Here is a 21,753-nt window from a genome sequence, read left to right on the forward strand (position 1 = left end):
TGGTGACAATCAGTGAACCTGCTCAGCATGTCTGACAGAAATAAAAGTATGAGTAGTAGATGAAACAGTCCCTGCTGTTCTCAGTTCCTCCCACAGGGAATCAAACTCTGGTTTTAAGGCTGTTTTGGCATGTGGTGATCATCTGTTTGCTCGCTTTTGAACCTCCCGATACATTACCGAGGACAAGAAAATGGGCACTATTTTCTATTTTCTGCTGTTGACTGCAAGCAGTTGAAGGTTTGTAGCGCAAAGGTCGCGCAGGGCAGAGACTGTGAGAACAAAGGCAGCGACGTAGAGAGATACTTGAAGTGATAGAGGAGACTTTAAGAGCAGCTGATAATCAAAGTAAGAGTGGTTAAAGAAGGAAGAGTGAGCATAGGTGAGGAAAAGCAAGAGGGGAAGGGGTGTGGGTGGGTGTTAGCTACAATATACAACCTAAAACTTTGCTTAATGATCATGTTTTCAAAAGGCACAGAGCAAATAAAACCTTCAGTTAAGGGTAGGAGTGGAGGATGCAGTTAGTATATAACTCTTGCATGGGGGCCCCCAATCTTAATTTGCAACTCACAACTGCGGGCAAAAGTTGAATATTGCTTTTTATAGAGTCTATGAGCTTGTAAAATGTCAACAACAATGACAGAACCATAATTTAAAGCTCTGCATTTGGTCTGCCAACCATTAAACAACAGTAAGAGTCTAAGATCATGCTAGCAGCTAAATGTGAATGTCTGTTTGCACACGCATGTTAACATTCTGATGTGCAGCAGCTGTAATGTTTACCACGTTCATCATCTTAATTTAGTTCAGGCTGTCTAAATCGGCAAATCAAATTATTTTGGTTTTAAAAAATCCTGAATTAAGCCCAGTTAAGTTCAAGTGTTGGACTGGCCTGCCATGCCAGTAAATAAATGCCTGATTGTTGCGGAATGTCTTACTTTATTTTACTTTTCCATTTAATTATCCTATGGAATTGAAGCCACATTGGTGATTAGAATGAATGCTGATGATGAAATAATGTCTGTTCTGGATTCATCATCAGCTACACTTTCAACAAAATTTAAGACAAAATAACACAACTAAAAAACAGCACAAGCTTTAAAAGTCATCTGCTTTATCCTCCGATTTGAAATATGACAAACTCATGTCAATGACACGGTAAATATGGTTCGACCCACACACAGGCTTATTTCAAAAATTGCTTTAGCTAGAAAAAATTAGCACGCTGTCACTCAGGGCAGCGCATTATCACAGGCTAAAGCACCTTTAAAAATAGTACACTGGCCTTAGCACTAGTTACGCTGAAAATAGACAAGCTCCAGACACAGAGGAGCTTCTATTTTGAAGAATGACAGAATGGTGGTTGAATGGTGGTATTACCACACGAATGAATCCAAGAGGGACGAGGATCAATGTTCTTTGACTCCACTGTTTTTATTATGCCAACTGAAGTCTATTTTCTGTACAATTGAGTGAAACTGTTGGAACTATGAATAAAAATTTGGTGGTAAGAGAAAGAGAATGAGTGACAAACAGAGAAAGAGAAAAGGGTCACAACAGGTAGATCTACTACTGTATCCTCCCTGCGGCTAATCCTATGTGTCCTGTAGAGACACTAGTGATTGATAAGCACCGTCACCATCCAGCCGTTCAACCTGCTGTTTCCTTAGTCAGGATTATAAACACAGTCTATGCCTCTTCTGTTTCAGCCATTTGATACCGACACATGTCGACCAGAATAACTCCACCCATTCAGGCAAACAGAATAGTTTTCCCATCGCAAATTCTACAGTAACTGCTGCTGCTGCCTCATCCACAGCTGGCTTATCAGACGATATGAGCTCTGAATGGCACAGTGGTCAAAATATGTTCCGAAAGAAGTGATGACGAAATCTCAATAGTTACCTCAGCTGCCTCGACTGTGCTCCTATAAATGCACAGGCGGTTTTCCGGGCCAAATTTCCAACTTGAGGAGCCAGAAGATTTCACAAACACATACTGTCCTGGAAAATGTTGACATTTAGCTACTGACGCCACGGCTGCAGAAAAAGGAAAGACGTGCCACCACTTCAAAAATCTGTTAGACGCTCTAAAAGTCTTTTGTTTGTGCTGAAACTGCTTTGGCTATAAAACTTCCACAAAAATGCATCGACGCTCAGCTGCAAAACAGTGGAGCGGAGCGCACTTTGCACAGCAACTGTACTGCAGTAACCATGAGCATGTAAGTTCCTGGGTTTGTCAGTTACACTGGGCTCTGTGCAAGATATGACACTATAAACATAAAGTCTATTTATCTACATCATTGTTTACTATCAAGCTCATTAAGCTGAAGAGATCCTGCTTTAGTGCAGTTTTTTTGGTCAGTTTTTAACAGCTGTTTCAATTTCTGTATGAAGCTTGCAACAAGTCACCGATGACTATAAAGGTTAGACCTGCACTGAATCTCATTATTGGTGTTCTGACCGAGGCAAAATGAGGTCATTATCACTTTTTCCCCTCAAACCACCTGTCATGGATCAGAAGATTACACAAGGTGTAGGTCTGAACGACGACTACAGTGGCGGGGGGGGAGTGTTTGCCTCCACATGTACAGTAACCTTGGTCGGGTAAATTATTGACTAACTTATGACACAAGATCTTCTGTGTTGTCTAGTGACAGCCAATAACCATATGCAGCTGCACACATACAGCAATCAGGGCTGCAAATGCATACTAACGTGTATGTGGGTGCATATCTACACATACGTACGTTGCAAAAAACTGGTTTGATGCGATAAAATCTAATGCATTTCATTCCGCTACAAAACTAATCAAGCACACCACAAACATTCAGAACTGACAGACAGCATCTATTGTCTGAATGTCCTTTTACACTTGACAAAGCTCTTAAAAGACGCTTTTATATAACCATCTAAACATAAAATAACCAAAATTAATGACTAACTCCTAATAATTTTTAGATAGGGTTAGGGTTTTGTTAGGGTTATGGTTAATAATCTGAAATACAGGCCTCTGGGTATACAGAGGTTGAAAGAGAATTTACGCTCTCCCAGTTTCAAAAGCTGGCACGTCTGTGATACTTCACATTAGCCTCAATTAAATGACCGTCAGCAAATCAAACGAACAGCAGCTCTGGGACTGGAAGGGATTTATCAAGTTGCTCTCACTTCAACGGGTCAGACTTTTGCTGCCAAAGGGGTTTGAATCTGCGGCCCCCCTGCTGACAGTCTCCCTGGTAACTCTGCAGACACTGGGGAGACGGCGGGAAAACTCCTGACTCGTGTTTCTTGGAAAAGTAACCCAGTAGAGGAGCAGAAGGAATAATCTGCTCCAGATATAGTCCAGATTCTAGCTCCTTCACATAGAATTTAAATTTAACATTGAATCAGGAAGTAACTAAACTCTGAGTTTAATAACCATTTCCAAACATCCTGATAAACCACAAAAAACATGCATCTGCACTTAAGTTTATACTTGGCAATTGGATGTATAATTTGAGGGTGATTTAAATCAGTGTTCCTTACAGTCCCAGACTTTATAAGTCCACATTAAACAGTAAAAGATTACAAGGTTACCAAAGGGGAAATCAATCTACTTTCAAAATTTGTCCTACTTCTGCATCTGCTGTGGAAGATAAACAGATGAACTGACGGTGCTCCATGAACCTTGGCAATCAAACGTGGATACACCCAGGCTACTTCTTCTTTAGTCCAATCAGGAACACTGGGAGGGAAAGCAGTGTGTGGACAGAAAGAACATTTGTATTCCTTCAACAGATTAACGGGCTCCTTGCTGAGTCGGGAAGGCTGGATTAGAGATGGCCACAGAATGATGACCCACATTCGGGCACACAAGCCACACAGAATAAACTGAGGATAACAAAATGTCCCACAGTTTAGCAAGCACACAGACAGAAAAATGGACAGCAGTAAAGAGTGTACAAAAATGTACAATGGCACAGTTCCCAGCTACTCTGAGGATTCAGGCTATCACTGGTAAGCAGGAAATTCCTCCAACTTGGCTCATCAATCACAAAACGAGTTGTGACATGTCGAAGATTTTACAGGAGAAGTCTAGTATTTGTCTGATAGTAACATAAAAAAGACAAAATTCCTAAATATTCTTCTGCTTGTTTCTGATTTGGTCAATGGAGGAACACAGAAATATGGTAGAGTGAGATTGTAAGGCTAACAAAGGCAGGAGTGTGGGATCTTTGTTTTGATAAAATACACTAAAAAGATACATAGATTTTCATTGTGAACAAACAACAATTTGTTTAGGCTCCCCTTTAGGCACAAAAACATAAAAATATAGCTGTAATCTTTTTAAAAAGTGTCTTAAGACAGCTTTAATTCCATTATGCTAATGCAAAGTGGTCTTTTTATTCCAATCTTGCTTGCTTTCATGAATTTATTTATTGTTTGACAAGTCTATATTCAACTAAAAAGTGACAATCATAATCGCATGTACACAATACAGCGTAGCGGAGGTTGACATGAGAAAATGGGTGCTGTATTACATTGCTGAGCCATACTATGAGTAATGAGCGAGTGGGGAAATAGTTCATGCTGTGACCTTGGAACTAATGTTACAAAAAAGGGAGGGGGGGGTAGAAAGAGGTGGGAAAAGGAAGGAAAAAAAAGAAAAAATATAAATATATATTATCGTATATATATATGTATATTTTTTGTTTGATTATTTTGTTTTTGTTCTGTTTGGTTTTTTTTGTCTTTTTTCCTTTCTTTTTCATCCTCTTTCTTTTTGTGGGGAGGGGGAAGAGGGAGAAGGGGAAGGAAAGGAGGAAAAAAAAGCGCCTTGCAAGAATGTATATATTTTTTTGAACGCACAAAATGAAGTTTTTGTACTATAATCTTGTAACCGAAATAAAACCATTCATTCATGAAAAAAAAAAACATGGAGAGATGAGTCAGGATCTGTTCTATTCAGCCTCTGAATCTGAAAAAAACATATTAGTTCCCATAATACTGCAGTTCTATAGACTCCATCCATATAAACTCTATCATGAAATAGGTGAAGTATTGGAGAATGATGACTGAATGGGGCTGGAGAGCTCAAGGAATGAATTGATAAGTATTCTGTGATTCTTGTGGTATTTACACTCAGGAGATCTCAACCCAACAGAACACCTATGGGAGAGTTTTCAGGCATGACAACAGCATCAATAACACTATAAACAGCACTGAGAATACCTGGCTCTGCTGGTTTTTTCTTTCATAAACCAAATGTATGCTCAAAAGCTCGGGGACCTTTTGAGAATGAAGTGGGTGGACAGATCATACCACCTCCACCAACCAATTTCCTGTGGAAAACCCTGAGATGCATTGTGCAGTTTCTAGATTATATACATTTCAAACATCTATAGCTCTTTGGTTTGGCTTGTGTGTTTCATTTTTTTAAGCTGGCAGGAGCCGCTGCTGTTTTTCTGTTTTTCTAAATGTTAAAAGGGGGTTTTGTTTCTTTCTCAAAAGCTGCATATTTCCATGAAAAAGCCATTTGATGCACTGTTACACAGCTTCAGTAAAGAATATTACTGCTGAACAATGCTAACGCAACCCGCTAAGCACAAAGCAAAATACAAATGTACGTGCCAATATGGTGCGTTCTGATTATTATTACTTTTTCAATGCAGAATGAAAGATAGGACAATAGCAGCAGTGGTCTGAGCCACTGCAATTAGACCCCAGACTTCATGTTTCCTGACTGATTTGCTGCCAAACATAACAAGCGCAGTCCTCTATTTAGAAAGTACGGCGAGAAAGATCAGTCGGGGCTATATTTGTGCTCGCTCCAGACATATCCGATCACAGCTCACTCACAGAATTTTTCATGTGAATGTGGCTGGCAAGAGGGTCACAGACTCCCGCCATCACAAACAGACCCCATTATCGCCTTCATTCAGTTGTTGCAATTTCAACTGTAAGGTTACACTGGTAAGTAAGTAGCTGGGGTTGGAATTGTGACACACATACGCGTAGATATGCACTTACAGGAACTTTCTCTGATAGCGGTTACATAATTCAAGACAGGTTTAGCAAGACTGCATCTCATCTTCTATTCTGAGTGTCGGGCATTAATACCAAGAGAAAAAGGCCTCCCAGCTAGCTTCCTCGACCACATTCAATCATGTCACAATGTGCAATGAGACTTTTCTGAGTGTCTGTTCATCTGTATGTGGGTGTAACGTGCAAATGTGTGTGTGAAAGCTATGCAGAACTTGGATAAGTTTTTGCAGCGAAGCACAGAAAGCATTTGCAAAAATAATGCTGCCAGAATGGATAGTTTTACAGAGGATGTCCTTGTCTCGATCTGAATGAGAGATAATGTTGACCAAAATCAAGAAACTAGGTTTAAACCAATTTGTAATGGCTTGAATCGGCTCGTGTGGTACATCCACCTGGGATTATGGGCTACAGTTCCACAGCCTGATGACAGCTACGCGACAACTGAGCAAATCTATTCACTGCTGGAGGCAGGTTGAAAGCTTTTTGGCAAACTACCCCTGGTATAAGTCCATTGTCCATCCAGAGTATTTGTTTGATAAGAAAAACAGAAAGAAAGCATTATTCAGTACCATACGGCAACAGGACAATTGCTTATTAAGGGTACAAATTGCAGCTTCAGAAATGAACTACATTCATTCCACTGCATTCATTTAAAACAAAAATTTCACAAAAATAGAACTTCTCCTATAAATAATGTATGAATGCTGTTTTAAAATATTTTTTTCCTGTTTTCCAGTGAATTTCTCTCCATATTCTGCAGATAATAAAAAGGTCAGTTTTATCCCATACAAAGGGTTAAATCCATCATGTTGCCTATTACACAGACCTCGATATGTTCACAGCTCCTAACACCAGTGTAAACAAGCCGTCAGCCACCAAAACAGTCTTAAAAAAGAAACAGCTTGGCTGCTAAGAGGCCTAGAGATCCTTTGGGTCGCTGCACTACACTGACCCCAACCCAAGCCTACTTACTTTAAAGACTCGGTACACCAGGCCCCAGAGAGGGTAAAGGTCCCAGGACAGACTGAGACAAGTTAGAGTGACTGAAAGACAATCTTGATAATGAATGTTTCTTTGCTGATGAAAAAAAAAATCAGACTACATGTAGAAACACAATCAACTTCATCTTTCGCTGCACATAAATTTCACACTCGATCTTTAAGATTCAAAAAAGGCCTCACATAAAAATTGTTCTCTTGAGGATGTACAGTGAAAGCATTACCCAAGGCATCGCAGAACATTTCCAGACAGTTAACAGCACATAGTCCAGATGTTTGGATCTCATGTGAACATGTAAGACCTGTCTGGCTAATCCAGAGGCCAAAGAAAAAAATCCATTAACGCTTGCAGCTGATGACAGATCGGAGAAACACACGGTAAATAAACTGTAAGAGGCTGTGAAAGACAAAGTGCAATGCCGCCCTGCAAACAGCAAAGGCAAATAAGTAAACATATTAAGCAAGAAGAATGTCGATTGAGGTTGGCATAATCTTGCTGATTATAAATCCAGGAAACTCAGTCAACAGATGTGAAACTGACCTAGTTCTTGCATGACTTTGTTTTATCTCCAGCTTGCCTACAGTATCTGTTATGAAATGACTATAGAGGTTTACAGTTGGACTGTAAAATCTCAGAATGCAGGTTATATAATTCACATGAACACATAAGTTGAGTGACTTGGGCCTACTTGTCTCCTAAGAGGGAAGGGTCAATGCAAATTGACGCAAAGCTCTTCCGACAGGGGATTAGGGAATATCTTTTAGAATAATGGAGTTCTGGAGACTTGCAGAATCAATGCAAAGTTGAACTGATGAGTTTCTAGTGGTTTGTGGTGGCCTAACACCCTACTAAGACACTTTATGTTGACTTTTCCTTTAATTCGACACCCATCTGTGTATTATAATATAGCACACACAAGCAAAATCCCATTAAAATAATTGATGATAAATATAACTGTGATTTATTACATCAAACAAAACATTCAATAACTGTTTTCAACTATTCTGGAATCATTCATTTACACGGGAGAGTTTGATAAATCAAAATTATTATACAATATAATGATGACGACGCCATTCAACTGAGAGTTAATTAACAATAATGGGAGCGATTTACCATTCTGCCCGAGAATGTTGCTGCATATTCTGGCGAGCTACTTAACTACGTTAATTTTTTGATTATGATGAATTACTTTTGACTAACAAGTTGTGTTTCGTGTACATTTTATGATCACTTGCCTCTGCTTCTATCACGATGCCAGCATGATGACAGGAAAACATCCCCATCTGTCTGCATTATCAATGCTGCCCCCGCATGCTCATTATCAGTGTGTGTGTGTGTGTGTGTGTGTGTGTGTGTGTGTGTGTGTGTGTGTGTGTGTGTGTGTGTGTGTGTGTGTGTGTGTGTGTCAACGTGAGATGTCGTGCCCTGCCAAGAAGAGAGCGGATGACAAAACACGTTAACTGCATTGACTGCACAGACAAGGGAATGTCCTCATTAGAGGGGCTGCATCGGAAAACACCTGTGGCAGAAACTTGATGACTGAGCAGCAAGCATTAAAAAAAAAGTCCGGCATTTTTCACATGCACCACACAGACGCTTATTGGCTTAATGAATCAATGAGTGAAAGAACTCCCTTTATTTACACTGTTCTTTTAACTGCCGAGGTTGAGTTGATTCAGTAGGCTCACATGATTTCAGTCAAGTGCTGAGTCACATGTTATCACGAGATATTTTAAGCATATATATATATTTAATAAATAATTTCATTTGAGACTGAGACATAGGCTATATAAGGCATGGGACTGAAAACATGATCCTTGTTTATTTTTTCAGAGTAAGAGCATATTCATGTTTCTTATGCATGAACCATAATTGTAGCATGATAAATATTACAGAGAGGGTGTCAGTAAATGAATAAAATGTAATAGACGAGGTCTAATGTTTCTCATGCGAGTTCTGATCAGCTAGGTATAGGTGTGTTTTTTAAATATTTAGCACTATTTACAGTCTGTGTAGGCTCAGATCTCCCTAACCGGCTGCTCCATATCCTTGTGGAAAGAAAAATATGTAAATTTGGACCTACAACTAGAAAGAAAACCCTGCAACACAGTCACAACTCCCTTTAACAAAGACTGTATCTCCGTAGCATAGAGTTTCTACAAGCAACAACATGTAAAAATATGCAGCTGCAATGCATCAAAGCCAAACAATCAGCTAGAACTGCATTCAAACCACGCTCCACTTGAGCTAAGGAGCTATTACAATACTAATGATCATGCTATACGTTACCAAAAGCACCATCATCATCATCATTACTCATCAATCATGGAACACACCCTATCAGCGCTGAAATCAATCATTACAACCCATGTTTAGGTTACTGCTGCACCACAGCTTCCTTCTATTGGCCTCTTGGATCAGTTTCCAAAACTGTGAAACATTTTTCTTCTGCAGTCTCTGTGTCCTGCACTCTAATCAGCCCCTACAAGCTATTAGTTACAGCGAAAAATTAAAGTCAGGATGTTTCTCCTCATGTTTCTCCCACAAATGGTAAATATTTCTTTCTCTAATCAAATGCCACAGAAATATCTTTAAAATGTGTTTTGGGAGTTTTATCAGATCTAGCTATGGGGCAACATATGCACTTCAGAGCTTTGCTGCAGATCACTGTTGCAGAACACATTGTGTCCTCTTTGATTTCTTTTCTTAACCCTCTGATCCCCAAGCAGTTTCTGGGTATTTTTTTGCTCCAACACAGAGACATAGACAACGAGGAAACACTCACTCTCACATCTACATCCAGTTTAGAGTCACCAGTCAACCTTACATTTCGTGTTGTTGGACTGTGGGAGGAAATCGGATCATCCAGAAAAGACTCATGCAAACAGCATGGCTCCACGTACTATAGATTTCTTGCTACTAGTGTTTTTATTTTGCTGTTTTTGTTTTTTTTAGAGTTATTTTTTTTGGCCTTTGTCAGGCTTTATTGACAAACAGCAGTGAGAGAGAGACAGGAAAGTGGGGAGAAGAGTGGGGGAAGGACCTGCAGCAAAGGGCCATATGCTGGATTCAAAACCATGACGGCTGCATCGGGGACTATAGCCCCTGTTTATAGGTCGCCTGCTCAACCTGTTGAGCTACAGGGGTGCCCTACAATTTTTAATCTGTTCCCAAACTCTGCTCCTATCTGCTCTGTGTAAACACAGCCTGCAGTTCATCCCAGTTCAGCTGAACAAGTGAATTTCTGTCATGTGACAGCTTGCAGCTGAGTCAGTCATGGCTTCACGGTTTCGCCCACGACTGCAGAATTTAGTACAGAATCTAGTTAGTACAAACGGTTGCACTGGAAAGTTGAAAATCTGGCAAATCTGTTTACCCAGTTTCTGGCTCTGGAAATTGGTGTCATTTTCTGTAAGTTTTTAAAGACAACATGCCTGTCAGGTTCAAAGGGTTAAAGTGAACATTGCATCTTATGTGCTACGATGTCAGTGTTTTGGGTTATTCATCAAATAAAAAGCTGTCCACTGCACCTGAAGGACATCAAACAACAGAAAGGCCAAAACCCAGTGTAAATACCTGCCTGTTGACTCATGCTTTAAGTCCACTCAACTGCCACAATATTAGCACAAAGCATCTGCAAACCCCAAGCTGGCAGAACACAATGTTCAACTATTCCATTTTGCCAAAAAATATTATTATAGCATGCAATACTGATGTTAACCTTACTGTAATTACAAAACAAAAACACAATTTTGACTTGATTCCTTTCAAGACGCGCCGGCCTGCTTTGACTTTCAGAATGTGCAGCTCTCTTCAAACAGAAGAGGCCGTGAGTCTGTTTGCATGGCATCCTTGTCTGTATAGCTTCTGCATGCCTCTGTGAAATATGGAGAGCTCTGAGGGGCCCTTCAGGGGTGAGAAGGTGAGGAGGGAAAAAAAAGTGAGTGACAGTCTAAGGAGAGAGGCAGCAGCACACCAGAGCAGATCTGTACACGTGGCCTTCCAGCCTCTCTGTGTGTACGTGTACACACATATATACACACATATATACGCACAGATGCACACAGTCTGTCTTGCTGTCCTGCTCTGGCACACACTGACGCAAGCAGCACAGCAACAGAGAAGAGTTTACATCAGCTCTTTAACCCTTCCTGCTGTCAGCATGACTCAGAACATTTCTGAAAAGAATTTAATCTCAGCACCACAAAGATGAGAAGATTAACAGCTGTAAAAAACTGCACTGCATACATAAACGGTAAAAGATGGAATGCAGTATAACAAAAAATAAGCTAAAAAACTGAATATGCTGCTTAATGAAAGGAATACCGTGCCGTTTTGAGAATTTTTGGGCCTTTCACGGGTCTCATTTCATCCTGGGCATGAAGCAATAAACATTTGTCGATTTGATTACCAGTTATGTAACAGGAAGCTGGAGCCCAGCAACGAGAATGAGCCAAATTGGGATTGAACTGTGTTGAAAATTCCCATAGAACAGCTAGGTGGGCTCGATAATTTACAGTGCTGCACATGCAGTTGGTTGCTATGCTACATGATGTTGTAACCAGGGAGCCAGTCACTTTTCTGTTTTCATTTCTACTTTAATGTGATCTAATGCAAAGACAGATGATGTCAGAGAGTGGCATTATTGCACATTTTCTAATCAATCCCATTGTTAATCAAAGTAACCAGCATGTACAATATATGTACTATAAATATCTTATGATGGTGCTATCATCGTAAGGAAATTAAATTTTGTGGGACAAAACTGGTTTATCTAAAATGCTGTTCATTTTGATCATTTGTGTATCATTGTCATTTTAGAGATATAAAAATGAGGTATTACACACTTCAATAGGTTTCTGAGTTGTAAACAAAATCTCCACAGCCCTGTGTCAGCACTGGAAAATGGTCTGACTGTACCCTATTCTGTGATAGATGAAAAAACTGAAGCAAAAACACTCTGCTTGTTTGCTTTTAGTTAAACCAATCACAATCGTCAAGATTAAGTTTAGGTTGCAGTGATGGTGCCTCTGCAAAACAGTGTGAGGGCGAGCTTCTTTCTGTAGAAAATTGCTCTGGAAATTAAACTTTTTGGATAACTAGTGGACAAACATGCAAGAACATCCCTCTTAGACAGCAAATGTAAAAATATTCTCTGTAGATCTTTACAACTACTCTCCAAAAGAAGAAAGCAGTCCGGCCTTATTGCATGATCCCAATGTTTGTCAAAATTTTTGCAGATTGCTGCTTAGAGTATGTCGTTGCTGTTGTGTTTCATAGTGAAGGCAGGTTTTTTACCCATAGTTTATATCTGGTGAATCAGACTATCAACCTAATGATATGACTGTAGTGTGATGAAGCACATCAGTGCTTGTAATATTATTATTTCATGCAAAGTGTATTTTTTTTTTAAAAAGGCACTTCTTAGGTTGAAAATGTCTTAACACAGCATTTATATTATAAATCATCTTGAAATCTGCAACTGCACTTCTTAAAGAGTCGATGGTTTAGGGCTGATTTACATCATTAAGTTTACAGAAAAAAAAAAAAGAAAGTTAGTTCCCTCTAATCAGAGACGGCCGGCCCACTTCCTCCAGCCACAGGCCTTGAGTGGGAGTCTGTGAAACAGCACAGGAGTTTGTACTTTCCCTACTAAACATCTACATTGTAGTATTTGTTTCTTTAAAAAATGTTCAGACTTGTGCATTTGACAGCTGTAGAAACACAACCGGACAGAATTCTTTCCCTTCAGTCCGTCATTCTACCCTCTAGCGTTACGTTGCCACTCACAGACTGCCCCCATCCTCTCTTTAAATGCACTGCCTGCATTACTGGGGCTAAAGCCAACAGCTCGAATGGAAACGGCTCAGTACCATCATGGTTCTCTACTATAGAGACGCCTACTTCAGAGAAATCTAGAGAGGTGAAAGTCTTCCATCCCAAAACAGCCCCCTGTGTAAGAGGTGATTTATGAATCTGTAATGCGCTCCATTTTTCTCTGGCTTGGGGATCTCACCAAACAAATCCTGCCTCAGCCTGCTTGCCAACTTTTCAGCATTTTTTAAACATTAGTTGCAGCCCAACTGTGCTTTTTTCGCTAGTCTGCAGTGAAGTCGGTTTATGTTTGCTGTGTGTTTGTATGCTATGTTGTTTCTACAGTAAGGGGTTTTTGCATTGCACTGTTGAGGCCTTGATTAGCACCAGTGCTCTACATCAGAGGGCCACAGTATGAAATCACACACCATGCTGGTGCAACGCGGATCAGCATGCCAGGAAGTTGGGCACAAACAGCACCGTGCATGTGTTTAGCAATAAAGCCTACTATAGCGTATTGCATGCACAGAAAAGATAGTGACTTGAGGAGATAAGAGTCTGCACATTTTCAACACGACAAAGACATGTGGTTAAGTGCAAAACAGCTGAGGGGCATATCAGTCTGACGGCAGGGAGCTAGCAGTGCAACGAAAGCCCATGTTCATATAGAAGTTGTTTACAAACCAACCTGAGCCAAACACTCTCAGCGACTCTTTCAGGAGGGCCTGTACTGACACACATTATTACCCTCCATTAATCAAACACCATCTCGTGATCTGCCCTTTCAACCCGTGTCCACATCGGTGCTCATAAAACTGAAAAAATAAATCCCTCTCTTCTAACGTTGCACCCAGAGCCGGTTCGGTTATCAGATAGTACTTCTAAGCAGAAGCGAGGCGTGTCACCAGACGCTTCCCATCCTCACTACGCAGCACGTACACAACATTCTCACAGGACTCGTTCCCCTCACATCAAGCATGACCACAGTGCATCCCCAGAAATGTGCATAACATGTTATGCCAATGAATCATTTCCTGTGGGATGACACATTTCTGTAACACCGTGATATCTTTACAACAGACACCATTTTTATGGCACCATTTTGGAAAAACACCACACAGACAGAGGTTGGACACATTATGATGAGTTACTGTGTATGGGAATAATTTCTCAAATTTGTCCTACCAAAAAAAAAATATATATATAAAAAACACAGATTTTCAATGTCTGATTCTGAGCAAGCAAAATCACAGAAAAATAACTGCTCTGTGCCCCACGGGCTCCGCAACACTGCAATACTGAAAAACATAAGGTCTCCTCAGGGTGACTATTCTTAGCTCAGGACAACTGAATATCCTCAACAGTATTTACTTTCCCTCGTGCCACCTTGTATTCTGGCAACTCTTCAACTAATTCAACACCTCTTCTCATGTCTGTCTCCTCTGACAATAATTCTGTAACTAAAGGAGAATTTATTCATATGTTGCTTTCCCAGTGGCATTCCTAAAAAGCGCTGCAATGTGGATAAATTGAAGGAATGCGTTTCCTGCTGAGCCTGCCTATTGGGGGTGACAAGCAGCAGATGATCTCCACCCCGGCAGCGTTAACATTTTTCTCACAAAAGAATGCAACAGACAAACAAACACACAGCACCTGAGCACCATTTTTTTTTTCTTTTGACCTATTGAAGTGATGTTTCCGGTGTGCTAGAATCAAGCTGGAAGGCTAAAATGCTATGAAACACAGCAGACTGCGCTGTCAAGGAGTCCTGCAGGGAACTGAGCTGCCCTAATACATCCCTCTAAACTTGATCTGCTATCAGGCACATCAACACAGACCAGCACAAATATTTTTTATGGTTTCAGGAGCAGCAGTGCCAAAAGAAAACACTATACCTATTCACAGAATGCTTTTTCCAGGAAAACTGACAACAACAATCAACCATCCAGTGGCACTTAGTATAAATCACAGTTTCTGCTCTGCGAAACTTGAATTACTATCAACTTTTCTTTTACTCACATTGAAATGTGGGCATATTTTAATATTTTAAGAACACAGCGATACCCTCTGGGCGCATAAATACAAAGTCAATGACACCTTGAATGGGAGCAAACACTAAATCTGCCACAAAGACGAAAGTAAACAGAGCAGGATTAGGTAATCCCATGAGACTTACCTGGAGATGTTGACAGAAAAAGACCCAAAAGAAGCAGCAGAGGGGAGCCTATCATCAGTGCTCTGTATCCCGGATGGCTCTCCATACCGTTTCCCCCTGATCCAGCTCTCCGGCAACAGAGACAGGTCTGAATACATGCCAAAAGGCTTCTGGTCTTGTAGGCCCACTGTGGAAGGCGGATTGGCTGTGTAGTGGCAGCTAGGGCCTGCACCAGTGCCCATAGAAGAGGACATGGGCCCTCCTCCTCCACCGTGGAGGGAGCTCATGCTATTCTGGAGACACTGCGACTGGCAGAAACCAGCACTGTCCTGCTTCTCCTGTTTGACCACACCAGGGGTGCGGATGTGGATGAAAGAGTCGTCGGGATCCTTTTCCTCCTTGATGATGACACTGGAGAGGAGTGCTGGAGGCTGCTGCTGCTGCTGATGGTGTAGCTGATGTTGCTGGTGCTGTACTAGGTGGTGGTGCTGTTGCTGCTGGTGCGGATGATGGTATTGCATGGGATGGTGATGCTGCTCTGTGCCGTTCACACTGGTACAGTTTTCTCCGTTACCCACAAGAGACTTTGCTTGCTTTAGCAAGCCGCCGACAGGACCGCCGCCGCCACTCTCGTGTAGGAGGTCATCCAAGTGTTCCACTTCTGGAACCAACTCGAAAGCACTGATTTCTGGCGGCGAGCTAGGAAGGTCCAGGTTTTGCCAAATTTCGGTATCCTCCATTAGGCGACTGCTGTTGCCATCCAAATCACATTGACCAGTGCCTGTGTGTCCACTAAAAGTTCCCATGTCCTTGTCCAGAGAAAAAATCCCCTCCTGCTTGATGTGCTGGGAAAAAAGGTCAGGCAGAGGGAGGTTGTCCATGACAGAGGTGTTTAAAGTGTTGATGACAGAGGTGGACGTCCGGTCAAGATCTGATATACTCTGGTTCAACAGCGACAAGCTATCCCCCACGCTAAATATACCAATATCCTGTTGTTGCGGTTTCTGCATCCTGATCATTTTGCTCTCCTTCACATCTGACCCCTCGCACAGGACATGATGCTGAGGGGACTCAAAGAGTCCTCCAAGCTCCCCTTGGTCTTTGGTTCCAACCCGTCCATTCGGGGCCACTGTGGGCTGGGGCAGAAACCCAGGGCCAGGCAGACGCATCGTAGACTGGAGCAGTGAACCAGGTGTGTCACTTGAATCTCTCACTACTTCAGCTCCTATCTCCCCAAATGTCAGGCTGTCGTCTCGATTACCATTGCGCTTCAGTCCACCCTGATCCATTTCTTTATCCTGAGGGGGACAGTGGGGGCAGTGAGGACAAATCAAGAAGGCAAACAAAAGGGACAAGGCTATAGAATTAAATGTGATGCTGGATAAGGAGATAAGTATGCAGCAGCTCATCCAAGAGAAAAAATAAAAAGCTCACTGAAAAACTTATCATTCACAGCAACAGGTGTCTTGAAACATCTGCATTTAAAAGTGCCATGACGCACTTTAAAAGCTCTGTCTACTGCTGTGTCTCTGCCTACGCTCTTCTCGTGTTTATTAATGTCTTTCCTTTTTTTTTGTTATAAATGTGACTGCAGCCAAATCAAAGAAGCCATGTCCTCCTCTCACACCCACACTGGAACAATGAGGCAGAGGCACAAATGGCAAGAACCAGGGCACGGACTAGAAAATGTGACCAAAGATATTACATAACATCGCATAAAATTTACAGAAATGTTGGTGTATTCTCTTTGAACTGCGCCTCTCAACTGAAGTTGAGTCAAGAAGTGATAAAACATGCCAGGGCATAACTTGCATTAATGGTAGCGCCACTGACTGTCCCGCATACAGTAAGCATGTGTTCAACAACATGCATCTGTCTAAAAGAGATTAACCCACCATGGGCCTCTGGGCATTTGCTGCAGGCACCAATGATTATCTCTTTTTGCAAGAAAGATTAAATAAAATAAAGAAAATCCAGTCAAAAGTCCTTTAAAAAATTGAGACTTTAAATAAGATATGATTAACTTTAAAAGTTAAAGAAAATAAAGTGACTCAGATGCATCCACCCACTAACCAAGTGTGTTTTTTATTTTCTAAAGTAGGTTCCACTGAATAAACATAACACAAATACACGTGCATAAACAGGCCCAGGCTGCTAAACATATTCTAAACTACCTAGGACATTTGATATTATGGAAACATCGAATATAATCTGACCCTTAAAATAACGCACTGGACAATCTCCGGTGATATTCTGTGATATTCAGATCAATGCAAAGCGCCGATCGGTTCTGGTCTGGCCTCAAGTCAACACAGTGGGGACATTTTTGGATGTCTACATACAACATACATGCATATCGTGCCATATACGCAGCTGTTTCCTGCATTTATTTTGCAACTTCTATGGCTGCGGCGGTGCGTAAAAATAAAGTCCAAGGGTTTGCGTAGGGGGTTCTGTGGTTCTCTCAGGGGTCCAATTGGGATTTTTTTTTTTTTTTTTAATTGCGCTACCTAAAGAAAATTAGGAATTTTGTTTTGGTCATGCGTTCGCCACTTTTCCACGCCCACAGCCGCCTACATTATACCGGCTGTGCGGTGGAACAGACTGCAATCAAGGCTTTTTTGTGTGTGCGCAATCCCCCCCCCCCCCCCCCCCAAAAAAAAACACAAAAACTGAGGTTGCTTTAAGAGTAAAATTTTAGTAAGGCAGCAAATGTTACATGGGAAGATTGAAGTTTTTCTTTTTTAAAAGTTGGGGGGTTCCTGAATTGCTTCAGCCTGCTGTACTTTTCCTAACAGAATTAGTGCAACCTGTTGGCTGCGATGGGAAGCTGCACTGATCTCACGCCTACAGCCGGGGAAGGAAAGAGAAAGCGAGAGCCAGAGAGAGAGAGAGAGAGAAAATAGCCCGTGCGTTTAACTCTGCGCACACTTTCCACTTCATACACAAAAACCAGAAATTAAACCGGTTTCTGTGAATGCTGGAGGTGTTATTACCAATGTGTGACACGGTGCAGGGGCTGCTGTCAGAGCGCTTATCCACGCACCACCGGTGACGCTCATCGTCGGCCTACTCGGCGGAAAAGCCTTTTTTTTCTCTCTCTCTCTCTCTCTCAATATTACTGCAGCGATGTAACAAGAAGGCAAGTGACTGCATGACAAAGTAGTCCGTTACCTGTAGTGAAAAAAGGGACGCACTCCACCGATTAGGTCATCTCCCGTCAGTCCAACATGGAGAGGGGGCAAAAAATATGAGAAATAACGCAATGTCCACACGATCAAGGGCTGAAATAAACCCCCCTCCTGGCAGCAATGTTGTGCGTTGACATATCAGTCGGATCTGCGCCTCTTTCCATGTGGCTGGAAAACATTCTCGGGAATATTTCTCACTCAAATCAACGGCGCCGCTGACCTAGCTGGGGCTGGCGAGATCCACCGTGTGCGACGTTTCGCAGATCTGCCGATAACTTTTAATGCACGTCCACGGCGAGAAGAGAAAAACATCAACAACAACAAAAAAAAGTGATCGATCGTTCGCAATCTCAGGATAAATCCGCAGAGAATCGACAGATCTGCGGCGCAATGTTCCGCTCTTGCGCCATTAAACCCGTGAGTACATTAAAGTTATATAATACAGCCGTGCTGCCCTGGCGCACTCAACTGCAAACTCAGGCAGGGCAGGGCGATCAGTTAGTGAAGTGGTGTCAAGGTAAACAAAGCAAGAGCCGCGCTTCCTTTCAAGCCTTTCAAAATTAAAGAGGCGTTAGTTGTATTTTCGCGCATACGTGTGTAAAAAATACATTAATTTTCATCTTTTTTTACATATTAAAACATACTCAAATTTCTGTCTTTTATACTAACCAATTGTGCTTTTCAGTGCGACTTATTTTGCTTATATTTTAAGGCACAGTTCTAATTCTACCTACCTCTTTGCGTGCATCTGTGGCAACTTTACGCAGCTGTTAGTTTGACACTTGGCGGTGAACGCCCCTTAACCCACTGAAACTCTGTCTGCTGGGGAATCTGTCAAAACGCGTCCTAAGTGGCCACCTATAGCCTCCAAACATAGGATTGAGGAAACAGCTACAGGTCGTCCCCTATATGCTGCTGCTGCAGCTCTTCAGCCACCAAACCAAGCGTGCTTAATTCAAATTCTTTTATAGCTTAGAGTTCCCAAAGTCGCATTAGGGGGTCTTTTAAGGTCAGGTTGGAAACAAAGGGGGAGGAAATCTGTTTTTTTTGTCCCTCAGATGACAGCATATCGTATAACTCTGGTAAGAATCCCTGTTTTACAACTCAGTGAAGATTAAATTAAAAAAAAAAAAAAAAAAAAAAAAAAACCCTCCCAAAATCCCTAAAAGACAAATCACCTTATTGTTTGTGGTGATCTGAGGTCTCAGTCTGTGCCAACTTAGGCTGCTGGCAATGCTTAGTCACAGGATGCATGCAATGTAAGTGAAAAATATGAAACCTGCTCGCTGTTACACCACCTTGTATTATTTCTATGTCATTCTAGACAGGAAGACATGACTGCATTCACTGAGAATCACACAGATTCAGAGCCAAGTGGCATATGGGGAGGCGTTTAAGAAAAAGGGAAGTCAGACTTGAAAGGCCGCCAGTGCAGAGTTAAACCACAGCCCTTTATGCAAACCTTAGAGACAAGAACAATCTCCAAACTAAACTGACTTAAGCACTTTCACATGGAGGAGCATTAATCATTCCTTAGCCCAGTGCTTTCTCTACACTCCTGACAAAGTGGAGTGGGATTTGGAGAGCTCACGGCGTTTTTGTTGCGAGAGCAGAGTGAGGTGTCAAAGGGCAGGTTGACAGCCAGGAGCTCTCGAGGACCTTGACGCCTAAACTGCTAATCTTTTATTTTACATGGTAGTTCCTTACTTAAGCAGTTGATAGATGTGATTTCTGCCTGATGGCCCATTTTCTGATAGGATTTTTGCTATTGAATAAGTCACAATTTGGCATATAAGGATTTGAGACTCTAAAACGAAGACACATACACACTCTGACAATGAGCACAGCACTTATTATTGAGCTTCTTGTTAAAGAATGATGAGTAAACCAAGACGTCTTTTAGCAGAACTTTAAAACCTTTTAAGACTTGATTCAAATAGGAGGCCACAAGAGCCACAGCATTAAACTCTGATGAAGACACAGTAGTGTTGAAACCATAGTCTGTTTGCACAATAAAAGGCTGTGGATTAAGCAGCTCCCCTTTCTGTACTCTGGAAATGTTCTGTTCTCGAACTACATCATTTTTTTATCAACAGATTTTAGCTGAGATATATGTGAGGATAGTTTTAAAAAATCCCAATTCTTTTACTGCATTTTAAGGTTCTACATGAGCATGGCACAAACTGACGAGTGATCCTTGAGAGGCTGTACAACTATGATATAATTCTGTTGGTCACAACCCCAGACAAGGTGTTCAGCTACGAAATTAATTTTCCTGAAGACCCTTCAGTGGACAAGAACAATTTACATTATGTGTGTGGCAGAGTCAACCAAGTGTCCAGAAGAAAGGGAAGGAAAGGGAAGGTAGGTGTACAGTCCACTCTGTGCAGACAGGTGCAGACACCCAGAAAAAGCTGGGATGGGTTGACCCAAACCAACAGCCAGAAGAAGAAAGACGGAAAAGGTAAAGAGGCGGGGGGAAGACGGGAAGGGGTGGCAGGTGTGGCCCACCATGCAAGTCATCCGATTAGATGGAGCGGAGTGTGTCCTGTGCATGCGGATGTCTCATTAACAGCCAGTGGTGGCTGGAGAGAGGCAGGAGCTCCCCAGGGCCTGAGAAAACCACACTGTTCTCAAAACATCACAGGGAACACGGTGAGTTTTTAATGCTGGGTAACAATGGGTGATCCTATTTACCAATAAATAATAATAACATCGGACGTGTCGTGCTCCGTGTGCATGTATGTGCAACTGGGATTTCGTGGAGAAGTATGTTACCGTGGTTGTGTAACACGGCTCGATCTGTATGCTGCGTAGATGTCACTAGTTTCGGCGAATGTGCAGCTGTAGAGACAAATATTCCTGAATATTCATTGAGTACACTCGCATGTGCTGCTACCTAATGGAGGCTGAAGTTTGGATTTCAAATGTTCGTCACCTTTGAGGGAAAAAAAACACAATGCCGGATGCAGCTTATGCCAGAAGAATTGATGGACCCAGACACAAAGAGGCACATATTGTACATAAAGCACACACATCCATAGACACATCCTGTTGACAGTCCATTTCCTTTTAGAAATATCTGACTAAATTACAGGTAATGGTTAAAAGGTCCGTTCGTTCAACTTGCAAACACGGTTCCTTGTTTAACCCGGGGTTGTTTGGTCATGCACATGTTGCAACCCTTTGGTTTTATCTGCTGCAGTGTTGAAATATCAGTCGCAATAAGGTGAAAGGAATTTTTGTTTGGTGCTCATAGGGTTATAAAAAATGACTAATCGGCAACTTGCTCCAGATATGATGTCCCATTTTCTCACTTTCTCAAATCTCACACAGTGTTAAAGCTTTTTATTGCATGCCATTTAAAGTAGTGCCAAAAATTTACGATGTGTGACATTATCTTTTGTATGACACACTGTTGTTATTGTTTCAAGGCAAACAGACTTTCAGTTACCTCCTTCAGCAACAGAAGAACCATCAGCAGATATCTCAAAATGTATGCAAATAAAATAAACTTATGTTTGCCAGAGATCCCTTCAGGTAAGTGGGCAAATAGTAGTCAGTGACAAAT

The 21,753-nt window shown here is 41.6% G+C and overlaps 1 protein-coding gene across 3 annotated transcripts in view; it reads right to left on the reverse strand.

Annotated features, from left to right (window-relative positions):
* Positions 1-18,663, reverse strand: part of LOC111574492 (glucocorticoid receptor) — a 73,801-nt gene extending 55,138 nt beyond the window's left edge. For 2 of the 3 annotated variants that reach the window (XM_055017174.1, XM_055017172.1), the window contains exons 1-2: positions 18,166-18,662; positions 15,013-16,289 (exon numbers count right to left, since the gene is read on the reverse strand). In XM_055017174.1, coding sequence (XP_054873149.1) covers positions 15,013-16,280 — 1,268 coding nt within the window. In that variant the 5' untranslated portion in view covers positions 16,281-16,289; positions 18,166-18,662. Of the gene's footprint in view, positions 1-15,012; positions 16,290-18,165 lie in introns of all 3 variants that reach the window. The other variant, XM_055017173.1, reaches the window with a different exon arrangement.
* Positions 18,664-21,753: the final 3,090 nt, after the last annotated feature.

The sequence above is a fragment of the Amphiprion ocellaris genome, chromosome 14 (assembly GCF_022539595.1).
Source record: "Amphiprion ocellaris isolate individual 3 ecotype Okinawa chromosome 14, ASM2253959v1, whole genome shotgun sequence".
Lineage (NCBI taxonomy): Eukaryota > Metazoa > Chordata > Actinopteri > Pomacentridae > Amphiprion > Amphiprion ocellaris.